The following is a 22,341-nucleotide window of genomic DNA, read 5'->3' as shown; positions in this document are numbered from 1 at the left end:
ATGATAGTGAGGAGTCTGGCACAAGTAAGCGAACTTAATGGCCGGCTCAGCTAGACATCGTAGTCGCCACTCCACGCTCTCAAGTTGAAAGCCCCTTAGGGAAAGGGTGCGAGAGGACATCCACATCCAAGTACCGTAGTCTGTGTGTGACTTTACTGATGGGACACTTGATACTTCTTGGCAAGCAGGTAGCCTTGAGAAAGTTATTGGTACAGAAACACGAGTGCAGTGTGCATGACCAGGAACAGGTACAAGACGCTTCTTCAGTCTATCTCCTAAGAGGTCGATGGAAGTTGCTCATCTGGACTTCACTTTCCCAGCTTTGGTTGTTATATATGTTGACTTCTAAGCTCTAAAGCTAATTACTTATACCACCTACCACTTCAGTTTCTCTATAGAACTCATCTGGTTTTATCAGCACTCCGTTTAGAAAATTTTTCCCTCCCATTGGTTCCATCACTTTCTGCTTATGCTGTCCTTCCCAGATAAACTAGTTGGTTGGTTTTTATCATTTGCATTACCTTCCCAATTAACGCTAGGTAAATGAACATCATCCACACTCTTAAACTGAAAGCCCCTTAGGGTGTACACCCCCAAAACATTTAGTTCGGAGATGTACCTTACATCGAGTATGTAAAGAGTGTCGCTTATTAGGAAAATATCCAGGTAGAGAAGGTTGTAAATACTGGCGAAGTACTGACATTTACTTGCGGTAATTAAGTTATTTACAAAATAATACTGAATGATACATTCCTTTCTTTGCCGTTCCCCATATAGCTGATTATCTTTTAATTCCGCATAGTGTCAGTGCACCCTTTCCAAGTTTGTACACCCCAAAAACATTTAATTGCCTATCTTTAGAGATTTACCTTACACCTAGTATGTAAAGAGGGTTGCTTATTAGGAAAATAACCAGGTAGAGAATGTTGTAAATACTGGCGAAGTACCGATATTTACCTACGATAATACAGTTACTTTCAAAATGATACTGAAATTGAAAGATAGAAAAACAGCTGGGAGTGATAACATTTCTGGGCCTATACCTTAAGACAATGGGTTGGCATATAGTGCCATATCTGAAATATGTGTCTGGTTACTTTTCTATGCAGGGCCATGACAAATGAACGGAGAGCTGCTATTGTAGCCCCATTGTACAAGGGAAAGGATGATCAAAATAAAGCGGATAATTACAGGCCAGTGAGCTTGACGTATGTTGCATATAAGTTTATAAGCCCCGGGAAAGCATTCCTTGTTAGCTATATTAGACGGAAAGAAACAAACCAAACTAAACCAAACCCCATGGCGCAACAGGCCCGGAGGGCCACGGCCTACCAAGCGACCGCTGCTAGGCCCGAAGGCTTGAAGATTACAAGGTGTCGTGTGGTCAGCACGACGGACCCTCTCGGCCGTTAATCTTGGCTTTCTAGACCGAGGCCGCCATCTCCTCAACTGTAATCACGTAGGCTGAGTAGACCTCGAAGCAGTCCTCTGATGCAGGTAAAAATCCCTGACCTGGCCGGGGATCGAACCCAGGGTCTCCGGGTTAGAGGAAAGCACACTACCTCTAGAGGAGTTTGCGAAATTACTAGCTGGTTGGGGAAGCCATTTCGGGTTTCGGAAAGTTATTCCTGTGAAGGTCAGCTTGTAGGATTAAAGCAAGATACAGTGGATTTGTTAGATTCAGGAGAATATGCTGACCTAATATTATATTCTCTTTGATACTGACTATTCAGCTAAGCAGCCGAACAAGAGTGAGACGGAACAAGTTCTCGTCCATCCTGGAAGACACAGTGCAGTAGGCCTAACAACACTATTTCTGTTTACCATCCAGGGTTGGTTTCTCCCTCGAACTCAGCGAGGGATCGCACCTCAAGGGCGGTGTTCTGGAGCGTGAGACTTTGGGCGATACAACTGAAGAGGAGGACCAGTACCTCGCCCAGGCGGCCTCACCTGTTATGCTGAACAGGGGCCTTGTGTGGGATGGGAGGATCGAAAGGGATAGACAAGGGAGAGGGAAGGAAGCGGCCGTGGCCTTAAGTTAGGTACCATCCCGGCATTTTCCTGGAGGAGAAGTGGGAAAGCACGGAAAACCACTTCGAGGATGGCTGAGGTGGGAATCGAACCCTCCTGTACTGATTTGACCTCCCAAGGCTGAGTGGACCCCGTTCCACTTTTCAAATTTCGTGGCAGAGCCGCGAATCGAACCCGGACCTCCGGGGGTGGCAGCTAATCACGCTAACCACTACACCACTACACCATTATACCTCACAAAAATAGATATGGTTAGATTTTGCCTGCAATACGAGTATTATGCGACAGCTATTACTTTGTCTGTCAGGGTTGTCATGTAAGTACAGGTTGCCAACGTTTCAAATCCATAGCACCCTTCATCAAGGTGACCTGATCCGAGGCCTCCCCAGTCAGCTTCTTCTGTGGGTGGAGGTTATATTATCCATGCACGGTATCCCCTACCTGTCATAAGAGGAACGTGAAAGGAGGGCCAGGGGCTCTGGACTTTGGAGCGGGGCGTGGCGACCGCGGTTCCCTTGCTGAGTCTGGCATTGCTTCCACTTACTTGTGTCCGGCTCCTCACTTTCATCTATCCTGTCCGACCTTCCTCGGTCAACTCTTATTCTTTTCCGACCACGACGGTATTGGAGCATTCAAGGCGCAAGGTAGGGAGTCTTTAACATTAAACGGCCATTCATGGTCCTTGCCTTTCTTTAACCGATACCTTCATTATTCGAAATGTCGGATCCCTTCCATTTTCCCTCTGATTAGTGTTAATAGAGATTGACTGTCCAGCAGTACTTCCTCTTAAAACAATATTCACCGCCACCACGAACTTCTAAGGCCAGGATTGTGTCGCCCTTCAGAGGAATGCGTACTGGAAGTACCTGGTGTGGCCTCTTTAGCTCAGTGGCAGAGCACTGGTCTTGTAAACCAGGGGTCGTGAGTTCGATCCTCACAGGAGGCACAGATTTTAACTCGTAACCTTCTCGTGGAAAATTATTAACATACACTACTGTTACTTATTTAAACACCTGTTCTGAAAAAATAGCATAACATAATAAAATAACTTCAACAACAATCTGCGAATCATATTACATTCGCCGTCGCCCTTCGTTATCCGGAACTCATTGCAATCTTCGGTTCGTGGGATCTGAAATATCTTCTAGTTTCCTGAACGTCAACGCAAGGAAAATCGGACAGCGGAAAACCTTAGCTTATTTCCGCCTGACACAAATAAGTAGAAGTCCGCCTCTGTGGTGTAGTGGTTAGCGTGATTAGCTGCCACCCCCGGAGGCCCGGGTTCGATTCCCGGCTCTGCCACGAAATTTGAAAAGTGGTACGAGGGCTGGAACGGGGTCCACTCAGCCTCGGGAGGTCAACTGAGTAGAGGTGGGTTCGATTCCCACCTCAGCCATCCTCGAAGTGGTTTTCCGTGGTTTCCCACTTCTCCTCCAGGCGAATGCCGGGATGGTACCTAACTTAAGGCCACGGCCGCTTCCTTCCCTCTTCCTTGCCTAATCCTTCCAATCTTCCCATCCCTCCACAAGGCCCCTGTTCAGCATAGCACGTGAGGCCGCCTGGGCGAGGTACTGGTCATACTCCCCAGTTGTATCCCCCGACCAAGAGTCTGAAACTCCAGGACACTGCCCTTGAGGCGGTAGAGGTGGAATCCCTCGCTACGTCCGAGGGAAAAACCGAACCTGGAGGGTAAACAGATGATGATGATGATGATGACAAATAAGTAGAAGCAATGATAGGGAACTGTTGGAGTTAGGAAGGAAGTACTCAAACTTCTTTCTAGGAAATTGGTTACTGAATACCGGCACTCATTGTTTATGTTGTGAACACGTCCGTAACGTTGAAGAACTGTTGCTGCGGAAACCGAAGTATTTTGACACAGGAGATTGAATGATAACCACAGAACACTACACCTATGCATTTAAGAGACCGAGAAGGGCTGGTCCCCATCGTCGGCTGTCCTGAGGGTGGTTTTCCGTCCTTTTTTCATTTTCCTGTACTAAGGCGAATGTCGGGACAGTTCCTAGCACAGACCACGCCCGCCAACCCTCTCACATTCTAACTAATGTTTTAATAGTAATAACAGTGTTATTGTACACTGACTGACAGAGCAAATGCAACACCAAGAAGGAGTGGTCAGAACTTTATGCCAATTGCAGGGTAGACTGACGTCACTGAGGTATGCTCATGATGTGAAATGCGCCGCTGTGCTGCGCACGTAGCGAACGATAAATGGGACACGGCGTTGGCGAATGGCCCACTTCGTACCGTGATTTCTCAGCCGACAGTCATTGTAGAACGTGTTGTCGTGTGCCACAGGACACGTGTATAGCTAAGAATGCCAGGCCGCCGTCAACGGAGGCATTTCCAGCAGACAGACGACTTTACGAGGGGTATGGTGATCGGGCTGAGAAGGGCAGGTTGGTCGCTTCGTCAAATCGCAGCCGATACCCATAGGGATGTGTCCACGGTGCAGCGCCTGTGGCGAAGATGGTTGGCGCAGGGACATGTGGCACGTGCGAGGGGTCCAGGCGCAGCCCGAGTGACGTCAGCACGCGAGGATCGGCGCATCCGCTGCCAAGCGGTGGCAGCCCCGCACGCCACGTCAACCGCCATTCTTCAGCATGTGCAAGACACCCTGGCTGTTCCAATATCGACCAGAACAATTTCCCGTCGATTGGTTGAAGGAAGCCTGCACTCCCGGCGTCCGCTCAGAAGACTATCATTGACTCCACAGCATAGACGTGCACGCCTGGCATGGTGCCGAGCTAGAGCGACTTGGATGAGGGAATGGCGGAACGTCGTGTTCTCCGATGAGTCACGCTTCTGTTCTGTCAGTGATAGTCACCGCAGACGAGTGTGGCGTCGGCGTGGAGAAAGGTCAAAACCGGCAGTAACTGTGGAGCGCCCTACCGCTAGACAACGCGGCATCATGGTTTGGGGCGCTATTGCGTATGATTCCACGTCACCTCTAGTGCGTATTCAAGGCACGTTAAATGCCCACCGCTACGTGCAGCATGTGCTGCGGCCGGTGGCACTCCCGTACCTTCAGGGGCTGCCCAATGCTCTGTTTCAGCAGGATAATGCCCGCCCACACACTGCTCGCATCTCCCAACAGGCTCTACGAGGTGTACAGATGCTTCCGTGGCCAGCGTACTCTCCGGATCTCTCACCAATCGAACACGTGTGGGATCTCATTGGACGCCGTTTGCAAACTCTGCCCCAGCCTCGTACGGACGACCAACTGTGGCAAATGGTTGACAGAGAATGGAGAACCATCCCTCAGGACACCATCCGCACTCTTATTGACTCTGTACCTCGACGTGTAACCTGCATATCGGTTTGAAATAAACATCAATTATTCGTCCGTGCCGTCTCTGTTTTTTCCCCAACTTTCATCCCTTTCGAACCACTCCTTCTTGGTGTTGCATTTGCTCTGTCAGTCAGTGTAGGAACTAATATTTAGAGGTCCCCATGAAGAAAAGTAGAAGAAGATACACTATAATTCCAAACATGACAAATAATTTCTACGTACTTAAGTAAATACACCAGCGATATAAATATCTAATGAAGTCAGTCACACCGATAGTATGAGTAACTAAAGCCAGTTTCTGATAACCCGTACGAAGAACGGGTACTTCTGCTAGTACTTTTATAGAATTCTTAAATAAATTACAGGTTGATACAAATATAAACTCTAGTATGGAGCAAATGGCAAAATTTAGGTCAATTAAAATAAATAAATAAATAAATAAATAAATAAATAAATAAATAAATAAATAAATAAATAAATAAATAAATAAATAAATAAATAAATGCTATGTCCCCCTCTGTGGTGTAGTGGTTAGTGTGATTAGCTGCCACCTCCGGAGGCCTGGGTTCGATTCCCGGCTCTGCCACGAAATTTGAAAAGTGGTACGAGGCCTCGGGAAGTCAACTGAGTAGAAGGGGAGGGGTGTTTCCCACTTCTCCTCCAGGCAAATTCCGCGATGGTACCTAACTTAAGGCCACGACCGCTTCCTTCCCTCTTCCTTACCTGTCTTTTCCGATCTTTCTGTTCCCCTACAAGGCATAGCAGGAGGAGAGGTCGCCTGGAGAAGGTACTGGTCCTCCACCCAAGTTGTATCCTCGACCCAAGGTCTCACACACCAGACACTGCCCTTGGAGCAGTAGAGGTGGGATCCTGCGCTGAGTTCGAGGGTAAAACCAACCCTGGAGGGTAAACGGATTAAGAAGGAAAGAAAGAATAAATCCAATTCCTTCATCACTGGCTTCGATGGTGGCGAACTATTCGAGTAAGTCAAAGCTGTCACTGTTTTGCAGTATACCAAGTGCATTCATTTAAAGCTGAATATTATGGAAACGTTTTATATTTTAAACAATAGGAACAAAATATTTTAACCATATTATGTACAAATTGATACGAATAATATTAATTTGTATTTGTCAGTCCGCAGTCTGTAAGTGGGGTGGAAAATTGTATTCCAACTTGAGGAGGTAACTAGGCTACCTATAATCAGACATTACAGCTTGATTCGGGAGAGAACTGGGCTATAACTTTCAATGTTAAGATTCCTTGTGGGAGGGAATAGGGTTTTCCATTTATGGGGAGGGAACTTGCGTTACCTGCTTGGGAGGTCGGCCTTTCTAGACAAATTGTAGGTACGTTTTTGGAATAGAGTCCACAACAAGCGAGGAACATTATTATATTTAATAAGACTCAATCTATAGGCGTGATACTGTATAGGCTTTTGTGCTTGTGCCGTGTCAAGAAAATAAGGTGAAATTCTTTACGTTTCTCAGAGAACTGTGCTCTGCGTCATCAGAAGAAATCTCGACTGTCCACAAGAAAGGCTTCTTATCTTTAAATTTAGACGTTATAATAGAAGTAGAAATGGTACGTTCATTTTCCACCAGATGGCTCCCAGGACGTGGCACAGCGCTAGCGTTCGAAGCGGAAGCTGACCGAACCATCAGAATCAGTAAAGAGGTTCACATAACACGTGTACGTAACATACGACATTGGCAGGTGTATGACATTGACACAAGCCTGGAATGGAACATCTGGTGATGAGGAACGTACGAATTTGGAAAACACCGAGACGAAATAACAGTGAAGGGACAGGGAAGGAAACTACCTACGTAAATTCTTAATGGCTGGCAACGAGGTATTACTTAATTGATAGACGGTGTCCCTGTCCCCCTGTGGGTGGAGGCGGTAGAATAACACACACGGTATCCCCTGCCTGTCGTAAGAGGCGACTAGAAGGGGCTCCAGGGGCTCTGAACTTTGAAGTGTGGGTTGGTGACCACGGGGCCCTCAGCTGAGTCCTGACATTGCTTCCACTCACTTGTGCCAGGCTCCTCACTTTCATATATCCTATCCGACCCCCCTTGGTCAACTCTTGTACTTTTCCGACCCCGACGCTATTAGGTTTGCGAGGGCTAGGGAGTCTTTCATTTTCACGCCCTTCGTGGCCTTTGTCTTTCTTTGGCAGATATATTCATTCTTCCAAGTGTCGGGCCCCTTCCATATTTTTCCTCTGATTAGTGTTATATAGAGGATGGTTGCCGAGTTGTACTTCCTCTTAAAACAATAATCACCACCACATCCACCGGTGTGCCTGTTGAAATTGTTAGGATTTCTACGTATTTCCATAGCTTCCCGTTTAATCCCGGACCTGTAGTGTCTAGTGTGGGTAAGAGCTCGAACATCTTGGAACATGACATCATGACCCGACGATAGAGGATGCTCTATTATTGCCGACTGGTCTGGTTGGTTGAGACGAATATTACGTTCATGTTCCTTGATACGGGTACCAATGGGCTCCATAGCCATAGTGAATTTTATTGAAGCAATGCTTCGGACGGATGCCTTCCTTTCTTGGATGTTCTGGTAAGAAAGAAACCGGACGGCACCTTAGGACATACCGTCTATCGTAAGCCTACCCATACAAATCGCTATGTTCATGCAGCTTCTCACCACCATCCAGCACAAAAGCAAGGAATTCTCACAACACACGCCAAGAGGGCGAGACGAATTTGTAGGCCATCAAATATCCAGGTGGAGATGGTCACGTTCAAAGTCGCGTTCAAGGGTAATGGTTACAGCGATTTGCAGATTCATAGAGCCCTGCATCCCAGAGAAATGTCCAAGCAAAGCTCACAGAAGGAAGGACTGAAGGGAACTGCCTACTTGCCTTACATTCACATCACCACAGATCGAATTGCCAAGGTCCTCCGCAAACACAATACAAAAACCGTGTTTGGCACCGCTCACAGTATGAGTGAAACCAAGGAAAAGTTGTTCCCACTTTTACATCCCGGGGTATACGAAATTCCGTGTATTTGCGGTAAGGTATACATCGGCTAAACACGCCGGTCCATTGGTACCCGTATCAAGGAACATGAACGTAATATTCATCTTAATCAACCAGACAAATCGGCAATAGCTGAGCACCCTCTATCGTCGGGTCATGATGTCATGTTCTATGACGCTCGAGCTCTCAACCACACTAGACACTACAGGTCCAGGATTATACGGGAAGTTGTGGAAATACGTAGAAATCCTAACAATTTCAAAAGGGACACCGGCTATCAATTAAGTAATACCTGGTTGCCAGCCATTAAGAATTTACGTAGGTAGTTCCCTTCCATGTCCCTTCGGTATTGTTATTTCGTCTCGGTGTTTTCCAAATTCGTACGTTCCTCATCGCCAGATGTTTCATTCCAGGCTTGTGTCAATGTCATACACATTTCAATGTCATATGTTACGTACACATGTTAAATGAACCTCTTAGACTGATTCTGATGGTTCGGTCAGCTTCCGCTTCGAACGCTAGCGCTGTGCCACGTCCTGGAAGCCATCTGGTGGCGAATGAACGTACCATTTCTACTTCTATTATAACGTCTAAATTTAAAGATAAGAAGCATTTCTCTTGAACAGTCGAGATTTCTTCTGATGACGCAGAGCACAGTTCTCTGCGAAACGTAAAGAATTTCACCGTATTTTCTTGACACGGCATAATCCCAAAAGCCTATAAACAATCATGTCTATAAGTACGGGCCATAAAAGCATCAATGGCAACAAGACTCAGTCTAGTCTCGTAGAATCGTTATGCCGAAGATTGAGAGACTCATTCGAAGAAAATGTGTCGCTGATCCTAGTACCATGGTAAGAGATATAAGAAACGATTTGGAAGAAAATTATAAGAACAAACTACTGTACTATCAAACGGTACCTAAAAGCCAAATGTTTACTTAGGCGAAGACCAAGAGAGAATCCCTTCATTTCACCAAAGAACAGGAAGGACCGACTCGCCTTTGCTAGGAAATATGCTATCTGGACGAGCAAGGAGTGGAGGGAAGTACTGTACTCTGGAGCAATGAAAGTAAACTCAGCATGTTCAACTCTGATGGAAATTCCTTTTTCAGACGTCGAGTTAACGCACGCAATAACATAAGGTACGGTACAAACATCCTACAGTAAAACAGCGTGGTCAAGTAATGGCTTGCAGCTGATTTTCTAGAAGTGGAGTAGGCTCACTGGTACGATTTCAAAGCAAATAGATCAATTTCTATACAGCAGGATCATTGAACATATGGTATCTACCGTATGCTCAACAAGCCATGACACGTGGGTAGTTTATCAGGATGACAATTGCCCTAAGAATACCTCCAAGCATGCTAAAAAGTTCCTCACCATGGAGATAGGCGTAGTCAAAGCCCTGATTGAAGCCCAACTGGAGATGAACGTTAAACATAATACGTACAAGGGAAAGTAGGTTTATTTCGAACATCTAAAAACAAAATAGTCCTAAATTCCTGTCTCATACCTTTAAAAAATTGGTAAGCTCTTTGCCATGATGTGCAGCAGTTATACAAACAAATGATTGGGCAGCTAAATGCTAGATGATATGAAGTGACTACGAACTTGTAGAATGGAGTTTGTCTGATTGTTATGGTCTCCAGATATGACTGTAATTACTGTTCATTCAAACATACTGTACTTTGTTGTAAATATTTGGTAGGGTGTAGAGAAGAACAATTTCGTTTTGGTGCACAACTGTAGACGTTAACGTTATGTTAATAAAAGAAGAGACCGGAATAATTCATTATGGAGGGGACACGTACCCGGTGTTGTATAAGCCAGAAGAAGGAAATGCAATGTCAAGGAGTATAAAGACACATTCAAGAGAGACAATCGGAGATCATTAGTGATTTTCTATTTGAACCTTTTGCTTTGTTTTTGTTCAGTAATTCTTATAAAATTACTTTGTCACCTCATATGAAGTTATTTACTAATAATAAAACTCCGATTATTCTAGAGTAGCCGAAGTGGTGACCCCGACGTGATGTGAACCTAACTGCATTATTTTTTCAGTAGTGATAGGCTAACTATTCAACATGTCGCAACCAGAAAATCAGTGCGAAAAATAAGAAGTTGCCAAAGCAAAGCAAAGTCACCTCCGCACAGGCCATGAAGGCCCTTGGAGGAGTGGAAGGTAAAGGCTTCCACCATTGTTAACCTCCGCACGTGATGGGGTAGAGTGGTTATCTCTACGCTCGGCCGCCTTTGCCCCCAGGAATTAACCTGGTACTCATTTTTGGTGTAGGCTGAGTGAACCCCAGGGCCATAAGCACCTCCGGAAGTGGAAATCTCGTTTCTTAAATTTTACGACTTCCTGACGGGGATTCGAACCCACGTCCTTCCGGGCGAACTGAGCACGCCTTTACCGACACAGCCAGGCAGTCCCTAAGAAGTTGCCAGGGTGAGTTCTAAAATTCCACCTTTCTGGAAAGTAAATCCAGCATAATGGTTCGCACAAATCGAATTACAGTTTATAACTGCTGATTCTACAAATTATCATTACGTTGTCAGCGTAACCGAAAGCGAAGTACTCACTGCCATCAGTGATGTCACCATGGTCAGACATGTATGCTACACTAAAACATTGATTGTTAAAATAATTTTCTGACAATGAAGAACAACGATTAAAGAAACTATTTCCTGAGACTTGGGTGACAAACGCCAATCGCACTTACTTCCTGAGATGAAAGAGTTAGCTCTGTGAAAGCATGACGATGCGATGTTACGATCATTGTGGCTTCAACGCTTGCCATCACAAATGCAAGCAACATTGTCATAGGCTGAAGATGACTTATGTATGCTGGCCATTACGGCAGAAAAAATTCAACAAGTGCATTTAATCTCAAATACACACTCAGTGTCATCAACCTCATCGGAGGATTCAAGCAACACTATTGCTCAATCAAAACTTCAGATAGTCAAGCTGACGGAACAGGTCAACACATTAGGAAAAATCACATAACAAGAATCCAGTTTAGAGAATTGTAGCATACAACGCCAAGCTCCCTCTCTCGAAACTTAATGCTGGTATCACGCAATGTTTGGAGAAAATGTTAAAAAAAAAAAAAAAATTGCACTCGTCCTTGCCGATTTTAATCTGCCATCGGAAAACTAGGATACCCGTCGGGAATTGCGGTTGTCGCCACCGGTTCACTCCCATTTCACATATTCATTGACGATAAATCACCTGGTTTGACTTTCCTTGTAGATACGGGAGCTGACGTCTCAGTAGTGCCGCCCAGTGCAAACGAGATACTCCAGATAAGCACAAATTATTTGCAGCAAATCGTTCCATCATCAACACATACGGTGAACGAATATTGAATCTGGACCTTGTTAAATGGCCTTTCATTGCTGCACGTGTCACATGACCTATTTTGGGAGCCGATTTCCTCTGCAAGTTCGGCTTTCTGGTGGATCTAAAGAAATCGCTGTCTAGTCGATCAAAGCACTTCCATAACCTCCAAGGGCACTCCAATGGTCCCCTGTCGAGTGTAAACAAGATTGTCGTAGGTAACTATTTATGGTTCCTTGATTTCAAAGTTACCTGAAAACACAAAACCATTCCGAACTGAAACATTTATCAACCACTCAGTTACTCATCATATAACCACAGTAGGTCCTCCAGACTACGTCATAGCAAGAAGACTCCCACCAGATAACCTGGTAGCAGCAACATAAGAATTCGATTGCATAATGGAAGTCGACAATTGTAGACCCTGTACCAGTAGCTGGGCCAGCCCTCTTCACATTACAACCAAGAAGAACTGATAATTGCGACCTTCTGTTGACTATCGTTGGCTTAACAGCAACACGACTCCTGATCGCTACCCCATTTCTCACATAGAGGACTTTACACATTCCCTCCAGGGCAAGAAAACAGGTAAGGGTGAATTCTACCCGAAGACAGGTTCGAACATCCGCAGAGGTGTGTTTGAGCTGGAGTTTACGTACGGTAGGGTGGCTAGTTCCTTTCCATCCCTCCATTCCCGTATCCTCCACCAACAGTGCGTGGCAACCCATCCACTTCTTGACCACGCCCAATGTTGCTTAATTTCGGAGATCTCACGGGATTCGTCCATGGCAAGAATGTATTCTGAATTATAGACCTGATTCGTGCATACAACAATATACCTGTAAAACAAAATGGCATATCGAAAACAACCGTGATAACTCCGTTTGGGCTATATAAATTTGTGCGAATGCCCATTTGACTGTACAATGTAGTACAGACATTCCAAAGATTTATGTATGAAGTCGCTAGAGGTATTGATTCCTGCTTTTCTTATCTCGATGACCTATTAGTCGCTTCCAAAGACTACGATGAACATTCTGTTTCGAAGACTTCAGTATCACATGTTGGTAATAAATGCAGCTAAGTGCAAGTTCGGACAGGCTGTGAAGTTATGAAATGTGGAAATAAACCTCTTCCTGACAAGGTAGATGCATTCAAATCATTCAAACAACCAACAACAATGCAAACAGTTAGGTAATTGTTAGGGATCGTAAATAACTACAGACGATCCCTTTCTAACGCAGCACAAAGTCAGGCATTTCTCTCTAAACACCTAAAATGCGCAAGAAAGAATGACAAAACAATGTTAAACTGGTCAGCCGATGATACAGCTGCATTCAAGAAAGTGAAAATGGAATTAAACAAGGCCACGCTTCTTTTTCACCCATCGGCTGACGGACCTCTCGCGGTCATGGTCGGTACCTCCAGTGGGAGTGGTAATACAACAACTTCAAGGAAATTATTAGCATCCTCTATGATTTGTCTCACGTAAATTAGATTCGCGCAATGTAAATATAGCGCATATGATCGAGAGTTAATAGCAGCATACCTCAGTACCAAATATTTCAGGCATCTACTGGAGGCTCGACAGTTCAAATTGAATACAGACCACAAACCATTCGCTACGCATTCTACCACAAACCGAAGAAAACTACTCCCAGACAAACCCGATATCTGGATTTCATTGATCGGTTCACCACAGTCATCAAGCGTAAACCTATACCAGGCTTCAGTAACATAGTCGCAGATGGACTCTCATGAATTAACTTTATTACTTCAAAAGAAACCGTGGATTTCAAGTACATGGCCCAAGAACAAGAAAACGATGTCGATTTGAAAGAATTATTGTTACAACCTACATCAACATCCCCTAAACTCCAGAAAGTTAAGCTGCCAACGACTGGTTTGATAGGACTCACCCTGTCACATCCTGGCATTCGTGCAGCAAAGAAAATATTAAGAAGTAAGTTCGTTTGCCCTTTCATGCACAAAGACATTATAACATTGGCAAAGACTTGCTTTGTATGTCAAATATAAGAAATCCATCAACGCACGCATGCACCTATCGCAAACTTCATTGTCCCAAATGAGAGATTCAGACACTTGCATGTAGATGTAGTTGGACCTCTACCTTCAAAGCAAAGTTACAGATATTGTATGTCTCTCATTGACGATCCACAAGGTGGCCATAAGCTGTGCCGGTACCAGACGTACCTAACAGCAGAAACAGTTGCGCGAGCCATTTTCACAGGTTGGATTTCACGATTTGGTGTGCCCTCTCAGCTAACCACAGACCAGGGACGACAATTCGAATGTGAGTTATTCAAAGAAGGGGCTGCTGGCCGAGGCGGTAAAGGCGTGCTCGGTTCGCCCGGAAAGACGTCAGGAAGTCGTAAAAATTTAAGAAACGAGATTTCCACTTCCGGAGGTGCATATGGCCCTGAGGTTCACCCAGCCTACACCAAAAATGAGTACCAGGTTAATTCCTGGGGGCAAAGGCGGCCGGGCGTAGAGCTAACCACTCTACCCAATCACGTGCTGCGATTAACAATGGTGGAAGCCTTTACCTTCCACTCCTCCAAGGACCTTCATGGCCTGTACGGAGGTGTCTTTGTCTTTGTCTTTTGTTATTCAAGGAACTGGTGGTGGTGGTAGTGATTATTGCTTTAAGAGGAAGTACAACTAGGCAAACGTCCTCTATATAACACTAATCAGAGAGAAAGAATGGAAGGGATCCGACACTTCGAAAAATAAAGTTATCGGCCAAAGGAAGACAAGGCTCATGAAGGGCGTGAAAATGAAAGAGTCCCTAGGCCTCGAGTACTCTAATACCGTCGGGGTCGGAAAAGAACAAGAGTTGACCAAGGGGTGTCCGATAGGATAGATGAATGTGAGGAGCCTGGTGCAACTAAGTGGAAGCAATGCCAGGTCTCAGCTGTGGGCCCCGTGGTCAACGAAACAATCTCCAATGTTCAGAGCCCATGGGCCCTTTTTAGTCGTCTCATACGACAGACATGTGATATCGTGGGTCTTATTCTACCCCCACCCACAAGGGGATTATTCAAGGAACCCACTCGATTGTTGGGAGCACACTATTTTCACACAGCAGCATATCACCCAGCAGCTAATGGAATAGTGGAACGCTGGCATTGTACCTTAAAACAGCCCTGAAGTGTCGTTCTACTAATTCATGGATAGAGGTATTACCTACTGTACTTTTAGGGCTAGGATAAGTACTCAAGGAAGACCTAGGAGCAAGTTCGGCAGAATTAGTTTACGCCCAACAGTCACGTTTACCGGAAGAGTTTTTGAACTATTCAGATCGACTATCCCATGAATTCCAAACACCATTTGTACAAAAGCTGCAGCACATCACGCATAACCTACGACCGGTTCACACATCTCAACACGACGCACATAAGGTTTTTATCCACAGAGATTTGGCAATATGTACCCACGGTTTTGTACGGCACTATGGCATTAAATCCTGCCAGAGAATGCAAGGCATTCTGCCCAAGAAATAAGATCAACCACGTGTACAGCTCCCTTATTGCTCAAAATTTAAAAAAACCCCACACAAATAGAGGCAATCACATCTCGATAATATCTGAATTGATGAAACTTGTTAAGCGACGTAACACTCTTCACTCTAAACTTAAGATTGGGCAACACAAAGATAATATTCCCTTAAGAGAATAATACGTTAAATGTAGAAATTCAGTAACATTCCTAAAGAAAAAAACTTAAGACAAATTATTATTTGGAAAAATTAAACGTGCGTGATAAAAATCCTAAGAAAACGCGGAAAATTTTGAATGAAACTATATATATCACAAAAAGCATAGCTCAGAAACTTGCAAAACTTTGTCAGTAGGGAACTTGGTAATTAATTATAAACAAGGAATTGCTAATGAATTCAATAAGTATTTTACATGCATAGCCGATAATCTTGCATCTCAGATAACCACACATGATTTCACAGATCTGAATAGTAACCGCCAGCTTGAATCCCTTTTTTATATCCTACAGATAACATGGAAGTCAAATGTATAAATAATAATTTAAAAAGTAAAGAAATTGTGGAGTAGACGGAATTACAGCTACTATGGTCAAAAGGTCTGATGAACAGCTAATAACTAAGCTTGTTACATTAATTAATGAAACCGTGACAACTGGGGTCGTACCGCAGGCTCTAAAATAAATCATCCCGATTTTCAAAGGAGGGAACACTAGTAACGCAAGGGACTATAGACCTATATCCATACTACCTATCATTTCTAAAATATTAGAAAGCATTATAAAAGTAAGACTAATGATTTTTCTTCAAAAACAGATCTTTTATCGAGCCCAGTATGGTTTCAGGGAGAATTCCAGCACAGAACTCGCAGTTACTGATCTTGTGTCGATGCTTCAGTAAAGCGTTGACAGTAACCAGGTTGCGGCCGGATTGTTTATTGATCTCGCTAAAGCTTTCGACACGGTAAATCACTAAATTCTGTTATCTAAATTAGAAGATGCTGGAATTCGTGGTGTTGCATTAGAGTGGTTCCGCAGCGACCTAAGTGGAAGAAAGCAATTTGTTTCTGTCAATGGTTATCAAAGCATGGACAAAGAGGTGAATTGTGCGGTTCCACAATGGTCTATCTTGGGCCCTACATTGTTTCTGATATACATAAATTATATAAATACAAATTTAAAAGGTAAAATTATGCTTTACGCGGATGATACAAATGTATTCAACAGTGGTGACAACGTGGACCCGGTAATCAATAATATGCAAGAAGACATAATCGCAATAAGCAAGTGATTCAGTATCGACAAATTAACTATGAACGCCAATAAAACTAAATATATGATAATAACTAAGCCGAGTATAAAAATATTAATCATTCAAAGATATATATTAATAACACAGAAATAGGTGAGGTCGATCACTTTAAATATTTGGGTCTAATAACAGATAAACATTTAAGCTGGGTAGAGCATGATGATTACGTTGCGAAAAGATAGCTCCAGTATCTGGTCTGTTGAGAAGATTAAGATATATAGTCCGTAGGGAAGTTCTACTCACAGTGTATTACTCACTCATTCACAGTCACTTACAGTACCTAAACCTAATTTGGTCTCGTTGCAGAAAGACAGTCCTTCATGAACTTATGGTAATACAAAATAGAGCAATCAAAAATATCTATAATCTTCTTTTTGACACAGCCACTCGTGTTCTATACGCTAATAATAAAATTATGTCCTTATCTATATGCACTACTTTTAGATCATCACTACTAATTCACAAAATTAAACTAAAAAGTAGCCTGCATGGTAGTAACTACACACTGAATACAGACATTCATAATTATAACACACGACGAACAGGTGACATAGCTCTCTTTCACTCATGTAAGTATGGCAATTGTAGTTTTAAGTTCTCAGCTATTCAATCGTATAATCATCTTCCAAGAGATTTTAGATTAGTTTCCAATCTGTCATATTTCAAAATGTAATTAAAGAAAGTGCTATGGAATCAGTACCTAAGTAAATAGACGACTTTTTTGATAAGACTTTGTGTAATGGTAACGTAAAGGAAATATTGGAATATTTAGAGTAACGTTCATTATAAAAAATTTATGTACACTGACTGACAGAGCAAATGCAACACCAAGAAGGAGTGGTTCGAAAGGGATGAAAGTTGGGGAAAAACAGAGACGGCACGGACGAATAATTGATGTTTATTTCAAACCGATATGCAGGTTACACAATGCCCACGGTATCGACTCATTAGGATGTAGGACCACCGCGAGCGGCGATGCACGCAGAAACACGTCGAGGTACAGAGTCAATAAGAGTGCGGATGGTGTCCTGAGGGATGGTTCTCCATTCTCTGTCAACCATTTGCCACAGTTGGTCGTCCGTACGAGGCTGGGGCAGAGTTTGCAAACGGCGTCCAATGAGATCCCACACGTGTTCGATTGGTGAGAGATCCGGAGAGTTCGCTGGCCACGGAAGCATCTGTACACCTCGTAGAGCCTGTTGGGAGATGCGAGCAGTGTGTGGGCGGGCATTATCCTGCCGAAACAGAGCATTGGGCAGCCCCTGAAGGTACGGGAGTGCCACCGGCCGCAGCACATGCTGCACGTAGCGGTGGGCATTTAACGTGCCTTGAATACGCACTAGAGGTGACGTGGAATCATACGCAATAGCGCCCCAAACCATGATGCCGCGTTGTCTAGCGGTAGGGCGCTCCATAGTTACTGCCGGATTTGACCTTTCTCCACGCCGACGCCACACTCGTCTGCGGTGACTATCACTGACAGAACAGAAGCGTGACTCATCGGAGAACACGACGTTCCGCCATTCCCTCATCCAAGTCGCTCTAGCTCGGCACCATGCCAGGCGTGCACGTCTATGCTGTGGAGTCAATGGTAGTCTTCTGAGCGGACGCCGGGAGTGCAGGCCTCCTTCAACCAATCGACGGGAAATTGTTCTGGTCGATATTGGAACAGCCAGGGTGTCTTGCACATGCTGAAGAATGGCGGTTGACGTGGCGTGCGGGGCTGCCACCACTTGGCGGCGGATGCGCCGATCCTCACGTGCTGACGTCACTCGGGCTGCGCCTGGACCCCTCGCACGTGCCACATGTCCCCCTGCGCCAACCATCTTCGCCACAGGCGCTGCACCGTGGACACATCCCTATGGGTATCGGCTGCGATTTGACGAAGCGACCAACCTGCCCTTCTCAGCCCGATCACCATACCCCTCGTAAAGTCGTCTGTCTGCTGGAAATGCCTCCGTTGACGGCGGCCTGGCATTCTTAGCTATACACGTGTCCTGTGGCACACGACAACACGTTCTACAATGACTGTCGGCTGAGAAATCACGGTACGAAGTGGGCCATTCGCCAACGCCGTGTCCCATTTATCGTTCGCTACGTGCGCAGCACAGCGGCGCATTTCACATCATGAGCATACCTCAGTGACGTCAGTCTACCCTGCAATTGGCATAAAGTTCTGACCACTCCTTGTTGGTGTTGCATTTGCTCTGCCTGTCAGTGTATTTATTTGCAGCCAATGTACCAGGTGGCTCCCGAACGCCGTACTTTCTACTTATAAATGTCCCGCATGCATAAATGAGGAACGGGATATTTCAGGGGCACTAGCCAGCGGGCAGGTTACGTCGGGAGCCACCTTGTAAATGTATTATACCCTATTAAGTTTAGACGCTAAATAAATTGTATTCTATAATTGCTGTATACGAGCCTTTGGCTCGTTGGAATTAATTAATAAAGTAAATAAAAATTAAAAAATAAGAAAACGCCACTACAAGCTCCTTATGATGGTCCCTATCGGGTATTTAAATGACAAAGATAATACTATGTCTTCGCAATTAAAGAGAAATCAACAACAAAAAGCATTGGTCGTCTTAAGCCAGCCCATTTACTAGGTAAAAAAATGAAATGGCGTATGGCTTTTATTGCCGGGAGTCTTTTTTGATTTGTTGCCGGCAGGCGACCTGCGCGTCGTGATGAGGATGAAATGATGATGAAGACGATACATACACCCAGCCCCCGTGCCAGGAAAATTAACCAATTATGGTTACAATTCCTGACCCTGCCGGGAATCGAGTCCGGGATCCCTGTGACCACAGGCCAGCGCGCTAACCATTTAGCCATAGAGCCGATGAAAACACAGGCAACTCATCACAAGCATCGGCACAAACAACAAGGCACATTTCCCCAACAAGTATTTGGAAACGCTGCCATTGGAGTGGCAGCACTTCCTATGGAACAAGGACTGCAATATCCACAGAGACAATCGTCGATGATTTGTGATTTTTCTCTTTGAACTTTTTGATTTGTTTTTCTTCCGTTATTCTTAAAAAATACCTTGTCATCTCATATGAAGTTATTTACTAATAATAAAACCCAGATAATTCTAGTGTAGCCAAAAATCGTTTGTCTTCTTCTTCTACTTCTTCTTAATCTGTTTATCCTCCAGGGTTGGTTTTTCCCTCGGACTTAGCGAGGGATCGCATCTCTACCGCCTCACGGGCAGTATCCTGAAGTTTGAGACATTGGGTCGGGGATACAACTGGGGAGAATTACCAGTACCTCGCCCAGGCGGCCTCACCTGCTATGCTGAACAGGGGCCTTATGGGGGAATGGGAAGGTTGGAAGGGATAGACGAGGAAGAGGGAAGGAAGTGGCCTTAAGTTGGGTACCATCATGGCATTTGCCCGGAGGAGAAGTCGGAAACCACGGAAAACCACTTCCAGGATGGCTGAGGTGGGAATCGAACCCACCTCTACTCACTTGACCTCCCGAGGCTGAGTGGACCCCGTTCCAGCCCTCGTACCACTTTTCAAATTTCGTGGCAGAGCCGGGAATCGAACCCGGGCCTCCGGGGTTGGTAACTAATCACACTATCCACTACACCACAGAGGCGGACACATCTTTTGTCAAAATACATAATTTCTCCAGCTCGGGGCTGGGTGTTCGTATTCTTCTAAATACACACATCTTCATATGCATATAACATATCACTACCAATCACCACAAGAACCCGCCATAGTTAATATATCCCTCCACAGAGGGTTTGCGTTAGGACAGACATCCTGCCGTAAAACTAGACTTGTTCCATATTAATGCCGACCCTATGTATTTATCTAGTATTACTTAATGCCCGCCTGGTGGCCATGATCGTTAAGGCGTCATATCTATAGGAGTGACACCGTGGTTAGTCGGTTCGAGTCCCGTGATCGAAAACATTTTCACCATCAGAATGTTGGCCATCGGGGTAGGAGAGGTGGTGGTAGGCTATATATTGTGTGATCAGTAGATTGCCCACCATAAGCCTGGATTCAATTCCAAAACCTCTCTGCAGTGTTCTTATGGAGTGAGAGCAAATGACCTTGCTGATGATGATTCATACATCTGATGGGGACGCGAAGACTAGGGCAGATCTCTTGGGGCTATTCGACAGGAATACGCTACGTGCCGGCACCGGGTTTCACCCTCTCCCTTTCTGCTATCATATAGGCCTATCAGGTCATTCACTTCATCGCATTAATTCATCTGATGAGATTGACGTGAGGAAGGGCATCCGTAAAAACTCGCTACGAAGATTCATGTCGCTTCACACCAACCCCTACAGAAATGAAACAAGGGTTGGACATACCTACTATTCATTAATATCGTACCGAGCGAGTGCCTGCAGTGTTTGGGTTACGTAGCTGTCAACTTGCCTTCGGGAGATAGTGGGTTTGAACCCTACTGTCAGTAGCTTTGAAGATGGTATGGAATTAATTTACCCCGTGGGCCGACATATTTTTAATGTTATAAGTAAGTGGGAATTACTAGAATGGAGAGCGTCTCAGAGGAGAGATGTGTTCATTGCGTTGTCCAGGAACCCACCACCCCGCCCCTAGAAGTAGGTACATTTATTTTATAACCTAATTAAGATTATTCCACGCCACTTTAATTTCTGAAGTAGCTACTTGTATTCCTATTGGCCAATGTAAAGTGGCACGTGATCTCCTTCCCGTGAAGAAAGTTAATCATAATTCGTTACCAACCGCAGCACAATAAAAACGCAAGTAAATGTAACATGTTTTAAACTAGAGGCCTAGGGCCGCTTCGCGCCTTCTAACCGTCCAGACCAGTGGTCTTGTCCAGATCCTATCCTAACCGTCCGCAGGCAAGAATCTTGTCCAGATCCTATCCTAACCGTGTGTAACAATAATCACCACCACCAGGTGTCGAAACATAGTTCGTAAGTACAGAGGTTGGCAGCACTGAGCACTGCTGGAGAACATCCTTTCTGAGAAGGCCGCGAGGGAGTAAACAAACGACAGTCGTTACGCGTGTGTGAAATTCTTGGCCCACCGGCTATACTAATGATGATGGGTTTCCGTGGTTTCCCATTTATACACCAGGCGAATGCTGGGGCTGTAACTTAATTAAGACCACGGGCGTTTCCTTTCCACTTCTAGCCCTTTCCTATCTCATTGTGCCATAATTCCTATCTTGTGTCGGTACAACGTAAAGCACTTTTTAATTAATATTGCACGGAGATCTAAACCATCATACAGTGCCGTAGGTCCTCACAAACTATTGTCTCGACTTTTCGATAAACACAGATTATTTGGAATGAATCACTAGACTTGAATCCTGTTGCAGATTTACCTTGACTGTGGCGTATGATCCCGATCCGATTGTTCGACCCAGAGTATACCCATGGGTTTCGAGTACAGTTGGCTTCCTGTCTGCTTTAGAAGCATCGATCACATCTTGTTCGTCAGCTTTCTCAAGGGCTCCCACCTTGATGTCCGGTGGGGCAGTGTGGCTCGCATGTACGGCCACCGGGGCTGGTGCTGCTGCCGCGGACGCTGAACCTGACGCCTCAATTGCATTCTTTTTTAAAGTCATAGCTTCTCATTTCAAAGAAATGGAAGCGGTTGGATCTCAAACATGTGGAAATTTGGAGTACTTGACTCGACATGAAAGAGGTATGTAGGTGCTCCTAGAAAATTAATCTATGTAGGGTCACACGAGATTGGAAGCGAGGCAGACATCCTGTTTTCGTTTCCATAGAAGCCCGCATTTGTTTCCATGGAAGTATCGTCTGTTGATACCCAACACTACTGAATGAAG

The 22,341-nt window shown here is 44.8% G+C and overlaps 1 protein-coding gene and 1 non-coding gene across 2 annotated transcripts in view; one reads left to right on the top strand and one right to left on the bottom strand.

Moving 5' to 3' along the window:
* LOC136872311 (testis-specific serine/threonine-protein kinase 4-like) overlaps nucleotides 1–22,116 on the bottom strand; it is a 129,187-nt gene extending 107,071 nt beyond the window's left edge. Inside the window, exon 1 of the mRNA XM_067146125.2 lies at nucleotides 21,874–22,116. Coding sequence (XP_067002226.1) covers nucleotides 21,874–22,116 — 243 coding nt within the window. The remainder of the gene's footprint in view (nucleotides 1–21,873) is intronic.
* Nucleotides 2,906–2,977, top strand: TRNAT-UGU (transfer RNA threonine (anticodon UGU)). Its single transcript has one exon. It is a non-coding gene; the product is annotated as a tRNA-Thr (tRNA).
* Nucleotides 22,117–22,341: the final 225 nt, after the last annotated feature.

Source organism: Anabrus simplex, chromosome 4, assembly GCF_040414725.1.
Source record: "Anabrus simplex isolate iqAnaSimp1 chromosome 4, ASM4041472v1, whole genome shotgun sequence".
NCBI lineage: Eukaryota > Metazoa > Arthropoda > Insecta > Orthoptera > Tettigoniidae > Anabrus > Anabrus simplex.
The sequence above is the reverse complement of the archived record's forward strand: the minus strand, read 5'-3'. Positions and strand labels throughout refer to the sequence as shown.